This window comes from Triticum dicoccoides, chromosome 2B (genome assembly GCF_002162155.2).
Source record: "Triticum dicoccoides isolate Atlit2015 ecotype Zavitan chromosome 2B, WEW_v2.0, whole genome shotgun sequence".
Taxonomy (NCBI): Eukaryota; Viridiplantae; Streptophyta; class Magnoliopsida; order Poales; family Poaceae; genus Triticum; species Triticum dicoccoides.
The window spans coordinates 64029892-64045503 of NC_041383.1; the positions used below are offsets into that span (position 1 = coordinate 64029892).

The window sequence follows — 15612 nt, forward strand, 5'->3', positions numbered from 1 at the left end:
TCGCGCGTCGGGGGAGCCCCGCCGCAGGTCGCCGCCCTTCGCCGGGGGAGAGCCGGAGCCGCCGCCCTCGCGCGCCGGGGGAGAGCCGTCGCAGGTCGCCGCCCATCGCCGTGGGAGAGCCGGTGCCGCTGCCCTTGGCTGCGGGAGTCATCGGCAAGTCGCAGCCCGTCGCGCGCCGTGGGAGAGGCGCCCCAGGTCGCCGCCCTTCGCCACGGGAGAGCCGGAGCCGCGGAGCCGCCGTCCGTCGCGCGCCGGGGGAGAGCCAGGTTTCCTCCTCTGCTGCCGCAGGTACGCCGACGCCTCGCTCCCCCGTGCAACACCGTCCTCAGGTTTGTTTTGTTTATCGTATTTCCTTAGTGATGTGCTCCTTCGACTTTTGTTCCATTACTCGAATTGATGTAACCAAGAGTATGTCCTGAATCACCGTTTTAGATTCTGAAAATTATTGCCATCTACCCGTGGTTCTGAACTTCATTTGTAATTTTTCATTGATGCACATCTTTACTGTCAAGTTTATAGTCATCAAGCAGTCCTTAATTTTAAGATGATATCAACATTTATATTCTTAATTACAGGGTGTTGTCAAGAATTTCATCACACCCATTGCTTTCCCTCCGAGGTAGTTGCCGCCTGGAGCCATGCACAAGTGTCATCACCTGCATCTCCTCTGTGTGTTCCCGTCTCTCCATGACGCATGTGGATGCAGTCATCACATCTGTGAGTATGTAATTCATCAATTGATAGCTTTTCTCCCTGATGTGACTTAGATCTTTCTACCTTGCTTCAAATTTAATTTGATTGTGACTCTTTGATTGAATGTCAAATAAATATGAACTTTATATCTGATCGATTCATGGAAGTGCAAGCTGAAATATATTCTGAATATTACTTGCAAGTTATATTCTAACACAGTATCTTTGGTTTAACAACTTGCAAGTGCTTCTTTTCTCCCTGCTGTGACTTGGATCTTTCTCCTTGCTTCAAATTTAATTTGATTGCGAATGTTTGATTTAATGTCAAATAAAGATCAACTTTATTCCTGATAGATTCATGGAAGTGCAAGCTGAAATATATTCTGAATATTCTGATTATTACTTGCAACTTATATTCTAACACACTGTCTTTTGTTTAACAACTTGCAAGTGTTTCTTGTAGTGATGTTAACCCCATAAAAAGGACTCGCAGGTGGACATCTGCTATAAATAACTAGGTACTTCTTTCTCATTATCAATGCCAAAGGCTCAGTGAAACTATTCAATGGATGGACTGGTTATTTAACACTGAATCATCAGAACTTTATTCTATTCTTTTATCCTCTTCCACCCACTAAAACATCTGCATTGCATGCTTCTTACTTCTCTGGGTGCTTAAATATAAATAAGAAAACCCAGTTCTCTATGGGCATGAATAATCTTTCAATTCAAACATAAAAATCAAAATGTGGTTCCAGTTCCGGGAGGTATGGCGTGGTTTCTTTGCTGGCATGTGCATGTGTTGTTTGTCCGTTGCCGGGTGGATTGCACAGTGGCGGTGCCGGGAGCCAGGGGTCATCAGAAAAGAGACATGCTGACGTCACTCAGAACGAGCCTTGCTTGGCATTGACTGAATCCTCCACAAATTATTTGATGGCAATTGAGCCTTGCTTGGCATGTGCTTGTCATTGAATGAATCATATAGTGGCGAGCTTGTATCCCGGCCAACCTCTTCATCTAGATTTAGAAGCTAACTCACTTCAAAAGGAGGCCTGGATTACCTTATATTCAGTATTGATCACACAGACCAGATTTTTTTAAGATGGAAAAGTCTGACAATTGAAAACCTATCCGAGAATCATGCTTGTTTGTGTGCTGCAATTTGCACCTAGAGAGGTTCAGACGTCTGGCCAGTTAGGCACTGTCTATTCATCTGAACCTTCTATTTGTCTGAACCCAACAAAAGTTTGCTATATAGATTGGTAGAAATAAAATAAAATTCATAAGTCACTTCAGTTTTCACTAACGCAGCTAGGGCCAGCCCCCCCTATAAAAAGAGACAGCCTCAACAGCGGACGGGGTGGCGGAGCAGTCACCTACCCACCATACAGTAACTGCTAGGTATACTTCTGGAACGAATTCTTTGTCGTAGTCATCAGGACGCGGGATGGCATTGTTGGGATACACGCTCACCAAGATCTCCTGCCATATAGGCCCGTGAGAGATCGAGGGCGTCTTACTCTGCAGCATCATGACCACAATGGTGCCTTGGTTTTGAAAATACAATTTGAATGTCATCACAACATTTAGTACACATTTTTTTCAGCAGTTGTTTTATTTTTTATACCATGTGAATCTCCCTTGGTCAACGCTTGAGACGTGTCTTACACATGATTAATTTTTCACGACTTATTGTTGTTGCTGTTGCCCACGAGGTACTTGAAAAAATTCTCGACATGTGGCGCTCTTCAATGACGTGTTCTCTTTTGAAGAGCAAGCAGACAGGGAATGAGAGCGCTATGATCCTACAAATTCTTGACCGCTTCTATACCCGTGTATTTGTTTTATCTGTTATTTTTGACTTATTTTATTCTCTTGAGGTCTACATAAGAGGTGTCTTTGAAGAGCTTAAGAACGATTTATGGGTTGGAGCACACTAATACTGTACTGAAAAGGGACAGACAACCAACTAGGGATGCAGTTATACGCCTTTTGTTCCATGTGGTTATCAAAGTAACTGATGCCATTTATTACCGTAATCCTATCACATGATATATTCTTAACAAAGTATTTGATGCCATTTATTACCTTAATCCTATAATAAGACAGTCTTATTTTCTGGTCATGGAATGAGAGCTTCCACAGCTTATCCAGGATGTCTTGCAAGCCTTGCAATTTTTATTGACATGTTTTATAAATGGTTGGAATTTTTACTGATATATTCTAAAGATATTCGGATTGCACTCTTGCTGCCTCTTGATTTTATATGTTTAGAGTAATGCCCACCCATCATGTTAAATTTCTCTGGTGCTAAATCAATCCCAAATAAATGTTACCAATGTGTAAAAAAATAATCTGATTATGTTCTTTTAAGTTTCTTCTGAATATGATCGTTATCCCCATTTCTAGATCGTTGACACTCTGCCCTATTACATGTACAGTGGTAGACTTCCCTTTTTGATTGACAGAAGTATAAGCATGTAGAGGAACTGGTGGTCCACCTTGCTGCTACAAATGGACAGCCTGACTTTATCCATGCGTTGGACTAGATGATATTTGATGATTTGAGCCTTACACCGGTAGGGTTTCCACAACACTAGGTATGATCTAAACAATGGCTGAAAATATTTCTTGGAGCATTTGTTTCAAACAAATTTGTTGAAAGATATTTCAAATTTTTTAGTGCATGTGATATATTTTAGATAGTACGCTTTAGTGTGGTGTGGTACAGTTTGCCTTTTATTTGAACTTCAAACACTTCTAAAATATATGCAAGATAATTTTCCTTTCAGCTGATAAATGGGTTAAATTCATGTACACATCAGCACTCGGTATCTCTGTGTTCTTGACATACAAAAACTATATGTGTGGGAACTCTTGAAGTAAAATATCATATTGCCTGCTCGATTGTTATTGTAGTCGACAAAATATTAAAATTTTAATGAAAATGTGCAACATCCAATAATACAATAGGTATTAATTAACATTTATAGTGATTATCAACATTTATATTGTCAAGACGTGCGTTGCATGTTGGAACAGCCGGAGGAGGAAGAAGACTCACACGAACAGACACTGGACACAGAACACACTTCTGCCTTTTCTCTTGTTCTTTTCAACACACACGCAGCTGATTACAAAGTCCTTTAATAGAGACACACGTACTACTCCCTGCTACGTACTGCCTGATCCGCTATTTTCTCTCTACTAGCCGGTAGCATGGCCACGAGTAACAACCTCTTTGACACGGCCACACGATTCAGCCGGTGTCACGCTTATCTCCTAATTACTCGGTCCACATCTAAGCCACTATCGGCTATACAGCACGTCCTGCACAGTTACTATCAGTTTAAGTTTTGAACTGCAGGGGCGTGAGACTTCAGCATGCTCTGTACATAAGCAGGGTGTTGAGGGGCAGAACTGAAGGTGAGGAGCAGTTATCCCCTCCTTGTTTTCACTAGAACAACATATTACGCTGTGAAAGCAAGATCATGCTGTACAGGCGTGCAACTGTGAGAAATACAGTGGATGGCTCCGTCTGAGTTCTCTGGCCCTCCTCTGCAATTATGGGGTGGGGTGCATACTCCGCAGATGATGATGGTTCAGCAGAGGCAGGCTTGCTCTGTATTACTCCCTCTGTCCTAAAATTCTTGTCTTAGATTTGTCTAAATACGGATGTATCAAGTCACGATTTAGTATTAGGTACATCCGTATCTAGACAAATTCAAGACAAGAATTTTAAGATGGAGGGAGCACATAACTGTGTTTTGTCGGTCAAGTGTCATTACAATGAAGGAGGCAGAGGCTTCAGAATCATCTGCGGAGTATGCGATAGGAGGCCGGTGCAATAAAAGGGTCTATATAGACGAACGTAGTGGCCCAGATCATAAGCGTACATCAGAGCCAGCCTACCAATGCGGATGGCATCGGTTTTATTACTCCACAGATGTGGGTCATCGGCCATGAAAAAAGATGGGATAACAAATGTTATGGATACAAGATGGCAGCATAAACTTTGCAATTTTGTGATTTGTGATCCGGAAGATCTTTGCCATGCGGAGGTCCAGTGATTCTGGCTGTATGCACTGGAGTTTAATCCATGTATCTGAACTAATTAGATATCTATCTATGTGAATTTGGAGATACATAAGTGTTTGAGATGATTTCACAGTGCCATTACCGGCCCCGTAGGTCCATCGTAATTCGATTGTTCTGATTTGTATTCCTTTTTCTTTTCTTAATGAAGATGTATTTTCACTATGAAGTTCAATAATTAATAACTATTAGGTGTGTTTCGCAACGAAATACACAATGCTCCTTGGCATGAGGTGACATGCCTTTGAATTACCAAGTTTTATTTGGTTGTTTGTTTCATGTGTTAATTCTGTAATTATACCAATGTCCATTCATATGAAAATGCAGGGTACTACAATGATGAACGTATGATTTTCATAGTTCCATAAAACTAATAAAATATAGGACATTGAAATGTAGGGGTTGAGGTTTACAACTCTGCTGGAGTTAAAAAAATATTTAGGTGAGGATCTTTATATGTGAGTCCCTATACATAGATTGATGGGAGATATTTTAGGGGACATGTTAAGTTTCTCTGACTCCGGTTCATGATTCCTCGGAAATCCTCCCAATCATAACCGTTTAAGGTAAACAACATATTTTGTTACCATTTTAGTTATTTTTTATCAAGTTTTCTTTAGTGAAAGCAACTTCATCATAGAACCGAGTTCTGCTTCGAGAACTCCCATGATGGCCACACGTCAAGAGCGAAGTACATGTTCGACCGCAACAAACCCCCAAGCGTGTGTCCCCGTACCTGATGATGGGAAGAGGATAAGTAGAACACATATTAGTCATTAGGGGGGCGCAAGGATTTTGTTTTTCCCATTGCAACACACGAGCATATTTACTCGATTAAACATATAAAGAATTTAGAAGACATTTTTTATATTTGAGAGACGTGCATTGCACGTGCACGCTTACTAGTCCGACAAAGAAACCACACCCCATCCTCCCTCGCATCACCCTTTCTCATGGCTCACGGACAAGCTCCCACCATGGTTGCTCCGCTCCCATGCATCCTCGCTGGAGCTTTGTACGGTTGCGAGCTGGAACCCGACGCCCTTCGCAGCTGCATCTCAAGCTGGGCGCGAGCTGCAATGGGCAGGCGATGGTGGCTGACCACGACTGATGAGTGATACGAGCGCGATGCGGCCGCTGCCGATGCCGCATCTGACAGAAAAAAAGCTGCAACTGGCAACAAAAAAAGTTGGCACCGACGAGAGCATGGGCTAGGAGAGAGACGCCCGCGTGCTATCGACGTTGCAACCGACGGACAAAAATGCTGGAACCAGCCACGCCCCATGCTGGAACTAGTGTTTTCTTTTGCTACCACCAACTCGGTTGGCAGACGACGTCGTGGCCGTATTAATACCGGAGGGACGACAACGCTAGTGAGGACCGGTGTTTTGCGACCAGCGCCGGAGAGGGAGCACCCATGGATGCAACAGGGAACGGGGGGAGGCAACAGAAAAGCTGCTACGGGTCAACGCCCTATCTTTTTTCTTTTGTGTTTCTAACAACGGTGAGCATCAGCGGGGAGCTTCAACGGCATCAGGGGGCAACGCAAATAAGCGAGAGTGGACGCACGCTGCACGCGGTGGCGGGGGAGGGGAAGCGGAAGGAAGAGAGGGACACCCCGCCATGGATTTTTCCCCATGTTTTGTTCTCCACAGAAAAGACACAGAAGATGTGAGGAAGACGACGGCTCCCATCGAACGGCTACGTAGACCAAGATCGCACGGCTGCGCGGCGACCGGCCGGTCCACGGACGCCTAGTGATTGCAATTACTTTATTACCCCTCCCATCACATAATATAAGAGTGTTTAGTGTCAAGGGAGGGATTACCTCAAAAAAGAAAAAAAAAGTATATATTAGTACTCTCTCCGCTTTAAAATAGGCGTCGTGGTTTTAGTTCAAACACTTGTTTTTGAAACGGGGAGAATAGTAATTTTGGGCTGCCGCCGACATGCGAACGTGTCCGCTTGCATCCCTATGCTAGTCCGCTACACCAGGTAGCCAAGTCTTTGGAAAATCCCGTTGGGTGAAACGGATTGGAGTATGATACGTGCCTGCACTTCGTTTACGTCCATCCGATCCGACACGTGTCACCACATCGTAGAACTGTCCACCTCTCCGCGCGCGACGCAGACGATTACAACTCCGAATCTCCTCAAAAGGAGGAGAAACGTTACAAGTCTGATGCAAACTCCGGATGCAATGCGACCGTGCCCTTTAAATCTCTAGCTACCTGCCGTAAACCAACTCACGCAAACCCGCAAATCGATCGCCGCAGCGTTTGTTCCGACGAAACCACCGGCGCTGCAGCTCATGGGGCGCCGCGGATCCGCGGGCGGGTGGCTCGTCCTCCTGCTCGCTCTTCTCGCCGTCTCTCTGGCCCCGTCGTGCTCGGCCGCGGAGGTAAAGACCAGCCCGACGGAGTGGAGCCTCCACCTCCCCCTGCCCAGCGGCGTCACCGGCGCCGAGAGCCTGGCCTTCGACGCGCGCGGCCAGGGCCCCTACACCGGCGTCTCCGACGGCCGTGTCCTCAAGTGGGGCGGCAGCGCCGCCGGCTGGACGACCTTCGCCTACCACGCCAACTACAGGAAGTTCCCCATGTGCACCGTGCCCGTCGCGCCGTCGGAGGAGACGGAGAGCCTGTGCGGGCGGCCGCTGGGGCTCGCGTTCCACCGTAAGTCCGGCGACCTCTACATTGCCGATGCTTACAAGGGGCTCATGAAAGTCGGCCCGGACGGCGGCGAGGCTGAGGTGCTTGCCACCAAGGCTGATGGCGTCCCGTTCAACTTCGTCAACGGCATCGACATCGATCAGGTTACTGGCGATGTTTACTTCACCGACAGCAGCGTGACATATCCACGAAGGTACGTACTTAATCCAGATCCCTTCTACATGCTCAAATTCGATCACAAGCTGGTAAAACTACAAAATTAATACTACTAATCCGTGCAGGTTTAATACGGAAATCATGATGAACGCGGACGCGACGGGGAGGCTGCTCAAGTACGACGCGGTGACGAAGCAGGTCACCGTGCTCAAGGACGGCCTGCCGTACCCTAACGGCGTCGCGGTGAGCTACGACAGGATGTACGTCGTCGTCGCGCACACGGTGCCATGCCAGGCACACAAGTACTATCTCCAGGGACCAAAGGCTGGCCACTACGAGCTGCTCGCCGACCTGCCGGGCTACCCGGACAATGTGCGGCGGGACGGGAAGGGCGGCTACTGGGTGGGGCTGAACCAGGAGAAGGGGCGCCCGGGCGCGACCACAGCCCCAGTGAAGCACTTGGTCGGTGTCCGGCTCAACGGTGGTGGCGTTGAGGTCGAGGAGCTGACGGCGGCCAAGGGCGTGACGCTCAGCGAGGTGACCGAGAGGAAAGGACAGCTGTGGCTCGGCTCCGTCGAGCTCGATTATATCGGCCTTGTTGCCTAGTTTGTTTACATTATATTACTACTAGCTAGTCTTCTTCTTATGTAGATACATTAATAAGTTTTTTTTACTCCGTAGAAGATTGTCATAATGTGGACAGTTATGCAGGCTAATTTGTTTAAACATGAATTGAAAAACAATATTTTGTTTGACTTCTCTTTCTTCGCAATCTTGGGTGGAAGTTTCTTTTCATGGGAGACGATGGCATGCACAATTCTTTGATGAATGCTTGATTTCCTTCTGTTTCCTCGAAGGATTGCCAGTAATTAAGAACTCCACACGTTATATGAGTAGGGTAGACAGTGATACTTAGCGTGCACAGTGACCAGACATGTCGACGATGTATATTTGCTGTCAACTGGATCATGCTTCTAGATTTCATTGCCTCATCGGTCAGCTTGACAATTTGCTTGTGACATGTGGTGTTGAAGCGTACCTGGTGTCGATTGGATCATGCTTTTTCTTTAGGTTTCATTTCTCTGGATACGAGCGCCTGTTTGATTTCATTAGTCCTGCACGCTCGACATGCAAAAAGCTACATTCATTTGACAAAGTACAATAAGATGATGTAGACGGGCTGTAAGGCTTTAAATAATATAATTTTGCTTAGTTGGATGAGAGAGAAAAGGTGAGAGAAAAAAAGCGGCCTACAAACTTACAGCCGGCTATAGTATGAACTCCAACACCTTTTATGAGAGAAACTTGTGGGCCATATATTAATGATGTAGTATTACTAATATGATTAACTATTATATGAGTGAGCTATAAGACTGGTTATAAGTGACATGGCAAATTCATATAGGCAACTGTTGGCTATACTATTAACCATGCTCTTAGTTACTGGGGTGAATCCATCTGATAAATCACATGTGATCCTGACCCGATCTTTTTTAACAGGCGGCTTCACCAATAGGTCTGGTGGCTGGCCAAGCAGTGCATAACAACTGGCCCATGTGCAACAGTCACGAGCGAGCAATACGCTCCAGGTCCAACAACCAGAAGCGATGGCTCCTTTAGTCCCACCCAGCCGAGGCGAGGAGGTTGACACCAGCATATAAGGTGGCCTCTCTCTTGCTCTCTATCATGTTAGAACTACACATAGCTAGTAAGCGGGCCTTTGACTTCACCAGGGTCTTACGGTCTCATAGAGGGGGAAGAACTACCTAACTAAAGAAGAATATTATTTTTTTATAAATAAGAGTAGGCGTGGAGAGCATTTTTGCGGGGAGATTGGAATATTGCAGGTGCCTACACTTCGTTTACGTCCATCCGATTAGTAACTGACGGTCCCAATCCCCGACACGTGTCTCCACCTCGAAGAACTGCCCACCTCCGTGTGACGCTGACGCTTACGATCTAGTTCAAACTCCTGGTGCGTGCAATACAATCATGCCCTTTGTCCACCTCAGTGTGATGCTAACGCTTAACATCTGCTTCAAACTCCTAGTGTGACGCTGACGCTTACGATCTGGTTCAAACTCCTAGTGCGCGCAATACGATCGTGCCCTTTAAATCTCTTGCTACAGATGCATTATGTACTTTCGGTTCTATTTTCTAACAGAGTACAATCACAGATGCTCGCTTACACATACATCATCCATCCATATGAAAGCATGCACTCTATGAGCATTTTTGAGAGATTGAACTGGCACAATATCTTGAGATTGACGAAGTCATCACCGGTGTCCCGTAGTCGACGGGAACGTCTCCTTCCATTGAGGAAACATTGCCAAAAAGTCTGAAATAAATCCAGAAAAATACGAGCAGCAATGCTAAGTTTAGGATTTGAACCCTGACGGGATGATTCCACCATAAAATACTTCCTAGCTCTGTACGCCACTTCTATTTTTATTGTATTGGCTATACTCCCCTCATGCCTATTTCTCTAGCTATAAGATTAATTGCACATTCTGTGGAAGAGCCAAGCAGAATTATCAAATTATAAGATGGACTAATTTGCATTTTTATTTGTTTGTGTTGATTGCCAAAAATTTCTATATAATATTGATTCCTCGAATTTCCTGAAAATCTAATAATCAAATAACTCAATAAAATTTAAATGTTTCAAATTAATTCATAAAACAATTTGAATAGGAGTTATATATCTTATGTCTCAAATTTAATTCAAAACATTCAATTATTTTTTGCGATGTTTAAATAAATATCATTTTTATAAAAATATCAATTATCTTAGTGACTTTTCATTATTTCGGAAGAGCTTACAAATACGATCCATACATATGTTCTGGCTGCCGTCGACGCTCTCCTCGACCTCCCCTGTTAACATTTCGATGGGTCCCTTTCATATAAGTTGTTCAGGTGGACTATCCACCTCGGTTTCCATGCCATACGGGCGCACGCGCCCGTATGGAATGCCGCCTTTTGTTTTGTTTACACAGAAACGCCTCCAGTTGATTCTTTCTTCCTCCATTTTTCTTCCATTCCTTTTTCCACACATGATATCTTCCCTTTTTAGCCCATTTCCCGTGGAAACACATCAAGGAGAGGAATTTTGAAATCCTTTGCATTCATTAGTCATTAATAGCAATATCAAAGCGAATAACGCTTTTTAAATGAAATATCTTGGTTTGAACAAACGTGAATGAGTGCAAAATATCACTCTTCAACAACCGGGCCCCCTTTCGCTTGCTCACTTACTCTTACGTGCCTTGGACTGTATACCTTTACCCTACCTCCTTTCTAGGGTCACCTAATTATAGAACTTATACAATAGAGCTTAGCTCATGTACCTCCCATTGTGGGAATACTCCATTATGGAGATGGATCCTCTCATTGCGATGAAGACCTCCTTAATCTTTTCAAGTTGCAACACAAAAATATTATGTTAGAAGAGGAAGCCAAATGGTTGCAGAGATCCAAGATGCAAGAATTGGTTGAAGGAGATACAAACACTAAATATTACCATGCAGAAGTTATAGGAAGCATAGAAAAAACATTTTTTAATCAAGATAAAGGAGTGGTCGAGGGACAGGAAAATCTAAAAAGTTTATAATACTGAGTACTACCAGAAACTTTTTGGCAGGTCTGACATAAGACACACATATAGATGATTTTGTTATGGAAAATATAGATATTCAAGATATTGACTTTGTTAAGAGATTCACTATAGAGGAGTGGACGAGCCTTGTTCAAGATATTGACTTTGTTAAGAGAATTTGAAAATATAGATATTCAAGATATTCTGTGGAAGTTATTTTAAGTTTTTAGAAAACCAAGAGAATAAATAAACCAGAATAAGTAAGTGGTTTGTTTCTATCAAGTTTTGTTCTTCAGTGAGGTTTAGGCTTTAGGTTTAAGGATTTGATTTTAATGTAATTAGAATCAAATTCTCAATCGTACAGCTAACTCCTTTTATCATATTATTATGGATTTTATCAAAGTTATAAAAGGGTGTATGCTTCTTATCGATTTTGTAAGAGAGAAAACGAATAATAATAGTTATCTTTCTCTTCAAGATGAGGATATCACCCGGTCTTTGCATTGACTGATGCACACAATCATCTTTCATTGAAAAATTTCAATTCTCACATAAAGAGATGACATGCTACACTCATGCCCCACAAATTCTATTACTAAACCTCCACATGCTGAAGTGATGCATAGCTATGTGGATAACCTTGTAAAAGGTTGAAAATTTCAATTTTCTTAAAAAAAAACACGTACACGGTCTGCCATGCCGCAGAAGGCATGCGAGAAATAAGGATTGGATCATTTCATGTTCATTGCAACACCAACGCTTCTCCCGTTTTCATACATATAAGGTGTATGTATGTAGCCTCGCGCAAAAAAAAAAAAGAAAAACGGGTGTATGAATGTAGCATTATTGACATTGTCTTTTAACCTGACAATTCCCTTGTCCAGTTTTCAGAAACAAGTAAACAGTCGGTGTAAAATTGCTTCCTTTGCTCCCGTTGGAAATTTCCTATTTTCACATGGCCCAGTCGTTTTCTTTTTCGTTCAGTCAAAGGACTTTTCTCTATGAAAAACAATGCCCGGTCGTACTAAAAAACCTTTGTTGTGTGATTGGGATATATGCATGCATGCGTCCTGCTGGAGGAGCGGCCATGGAGATGGCCACGGTAGGATTTAATGTGTGGACGTACAACGAGACACGATCACACAGCCATCACCGATCACCTGAAAGCAGGAATCTCGATCCGAATACTCTCATGATGAGAGCAATTTCGGTTCATGATTAGTTCTCCCAAATCTGACGTTTCCTGTTGACGGAAACTGTTGACGCGTCTAGATGCATGTGCAGCGACCCTTCCTAGTATCTCATCCGAGAAGACGACGGCACTTCCTAGATGCATCAGCAAACTTGCCGTGCAAACATGCAATCGTCTCGATCGCTCCCATGGCGACATCACTTATACTAGTCAGCCGAGCGAACGATGACTTGGTCCGTGCCACTGGCGTATATATAGCTAGAGCCGCCGATCTTAGAGGAAACGGACATAGTGCAGTCTATCCCCACTCCCCAGTGCCTGGCTAGCTCAAGAAAGTAACACGCCGCCATGGCCATGGAGCAAGCAATTTATCTCGTCTTGGCTCTCGTGTTCCCCTTCCTACTCCTCAAGCTCATCAGGAAGCGCAGCGGCGGCGCCGGGCAGAAGTTGCCGCCTGGTCCCTGGCGGCTGCCGGTGATCGGCAGCCTGCACCACCTCGCCGGCAAGCCGCTGGTCCACCGCGCCTTCGCGGACATCGCGCGCCGGCTGGGCGACGCGCCGCTCGTGTACCTCAAGCTCGGCGAGGTGCCGGTGGTGGTGGCCTCGTCCGCCGAGGCCGCGCGTGAGGTCATGAAGACGCAGGACGTCACGTTCGCGACGCGGTCGTGGAGCCCCACCACCAAGATCCTCATGTCCGACGGGGTCGGGGTGGCGTTCGCGCCCTACGGCGCTCACTGGCGCCAGCTCCGCAAGATCTGCATCATGGAGCTGCTCAGCGCCCGCCGGGTGCAGTCGTTCCGCCGCGTGCGGGAGGAGGAGGCGGGGCGCCTCGTCGCTGCCATCGCAGCGGGTGCCGGCAACGGTGAGCCCGTCAACATCAGCGAGCGGCTCGCCGTGCTCATCGCGGACATGACCGTGCGCGCCATGATCGGTGACAGGTTCAGCAGGCGGGAAGAGTTCCTGGAGGTGTTGCAGCAAGGGGTGAGGATCCTCTCCGGGTTTAACCTCGGCGACCTCTTCCCCTCATCCCGGCTCGTCGGCTTCGTCAGCGGCTCCGCCCGACAGGCGTGGGAGAATCACACCAAGGGCTTTGAGCTCATCGAGTGCGCCATCAAGCAGCACGAGGAGGTGAAGGCCGCCGCCGCCGCGTCCAACGGCGACCGGGAGGAGGGGGAGCAGGAGGACCTATTGGACGTGCTCCTCAGGATACAGAAGGAAGGCGGCCACGACGTGCCCTTTACCGTGGGAGCCATCAAGTGTCTATTAGTGGTAAGCTGCTGCCCGGCTAATTGTTTTCATTCACTACCTAATTAATTTGTGTTTCCTAAACAATTTTGCTAAAACATCTACTCCCTCCGTTCCGATTTAGTCGTCGTGGTTTTAGTTCAAATGTTATCCAAATATAGTACATCTTTTTTGTTTATTAATTTGCATGGTATGGAAATTAAATAACCTTCTCTTTTAATCTGCAGGACCTGTTTAGTGCTGGAAGCGAGACATCAGCGACGACGCTCATCTGGGCCATGTCGGAGTTGATGAGGAACCCAACCACCATGGCAAAAGCGCAAGCCGAAGTACGTAACAACCTACAAGGGAAGCCAAGCGTAACTGAGGACGACCTGGCCGACCTCAAGTACATGAGGCTGGTCATCAAGGAGACGCTCAGGCTGCATCCATCGGTGCCCCTCCTGCTGCCGCGCGAGCCCATCGAGGCGTGCAAGGTCCTCGGCTACGATGTGCCGACGGGCACCACTGTGTTTGTGAACACGTGGGCGATCTGCCGGGACCCCAAGCACTGGGATGCCCCTGAGGAGTTCCGGCCGGAGCGGTTCGAGTCCGGCGAAGTGGACTTCAAGGGAACCAACTTTGAGTACACACCGTTCGGGGCAGGCCGGAGGATATGTCCGGGCATGCTGTTCGCGCAGTCTAGCATGGAGCTCGCCCTTGCTGCCCTTCTCTACCACTTTGACTGGGAGCTTCCTACCGGAGGGGAGTTGGACATGGAGGAGGAGATGGGCATCGCGGTCGGTCGGAAGAATGACCTATGCCTACATGCTAAAGTCCTTGTGCCTCTTAATTAGCGCCTGCTTCAGATGTCGCATAGTGGATGTGATCGACTAGGTTGGCTAGATCGAACATTCCAGCTGCATATTGCACACAAATTCCTTGAACGTTTTGTTACCAGGGTATGACGGTGGGAATCATAGTAATGATTGTATTGTACTATTTTCATGATTTGTTAAAAAATCAATAATAATTTTTTGTATTGATTATCAAATATGTGGTTTCCCATCACCAATCTAATTTTCGTTGTTTGATATTATGAGCTCAAGCTGAATTTTCCAAGATCTACTCCTTGTGTGAACTCCTTTCTAGTACTTTCAGCCACGTTCACCCACTACAAGAAATATGTCTACTAGTGACCTTCTGTCAATGACCCTGAAAGAATTGGTCTATGACCATTTGAGACCAATTGGTCAAAATCTGTTCGAGGGGCTCCAAACCCTAAACCATCGCGACCATTTTGGTCAGAAAGGTCGTAATTTCCTTACACGAAATTGTCATAAAGCAAACAACGCTGGTCCGCTGCCTTATTTCTAATTGTTAACGACCAATATAGATGGTCATAGCCTTGTAAATTGTGGTGGGTTGCGATGACTAGGCGCCATCTCATCAGTTTTGCCTATGTGTCATGTCCATGTGTCAGTTTTTGCCCTAGGTTGTGAAGCAACCTATATTTCTGTTATTTCAAAAATTCCCAAAATATTCTCATAAATTGCTTGGATCACATCTTCATCAAATATGTCAAAAAACCTTCCTTGCCTAGTTCAAAAATAATTCAACAATATTCATTTTCCTATTCTGTTCAGAGCAGCACTTTGTGAAGGAAGTGTTATTTATATATTCTTGATTTCACTAAAAAATTGTGAAGTCATTCTTCTTAGTATATGATCATCCTCAGCCAAAACTCACGCCCATTGACCATGTGCATTTCCCGTACCGCTAATCAAACACTTGTCTGCTACTTCATGTTTGAGCATAGTTCGGTCTCCTCGTAAGAATCTTATGTTATAATTTTCTTCCTAGCACCTACCTGGGGAGTGCCCAACCCACTAGACATTCCTAGTCCGCCCAAAACGCAAGGTAACACCACGGTCACACGGTGACCACGCGGCGGGCATGCGAGCTTACGTGCTCTACAGTTGG

At 45.6% G+C, this 15612-nt stretch overlaps 2 protein-coding genes across 2 annotated transcripts; both read left to right on the plus strand.

Annotated features, from left to right (window-relative positions):
- The first annotated feature begins 7098 nt into the window (after positions 1 to 7098).
- Positions 7099 to 8218, plus strand: LOC119367133 (protein STRICTOSIDINE SYNTHASE-LIKE 10-like). Its single transcript, XM_037632739.1, has 2 exons — positions 7099 to 7649; positions 7738 to 8218. Exons 1-2 carry the CDS (start codon positions 7099 to 7101, stop codon positions 8216 to 8218), a joined length of 1032 nt encoding a protein of 343 aa, XP_037488636.1.
- A 4489-nt stretch (positions 8219 to 12707) lies between these two features.
- LOC119367135 (zealexin A1 synthase-like) lies at positions 12708 to 14610 on the plus strand. The gene is made up of 2 exons (XM_037632740.1): positions 12708 to 13674; positions 13878 to 14610. The coding sequence occupies exons 1-2, from the start codon at positions 12754 to 12756 to the stop codon at positions 14484 to 14486; spliced, it is 1530 nt and encodes a 509-aa protein (XP_037488637.1). The 5' UTR covers positions 12708 to 12753; the 3' UTR covers positions 14487 to 14610.
- The last annotated feature ends 1002 nt before the right edge of the window (positions 14611 to 15612 follow it).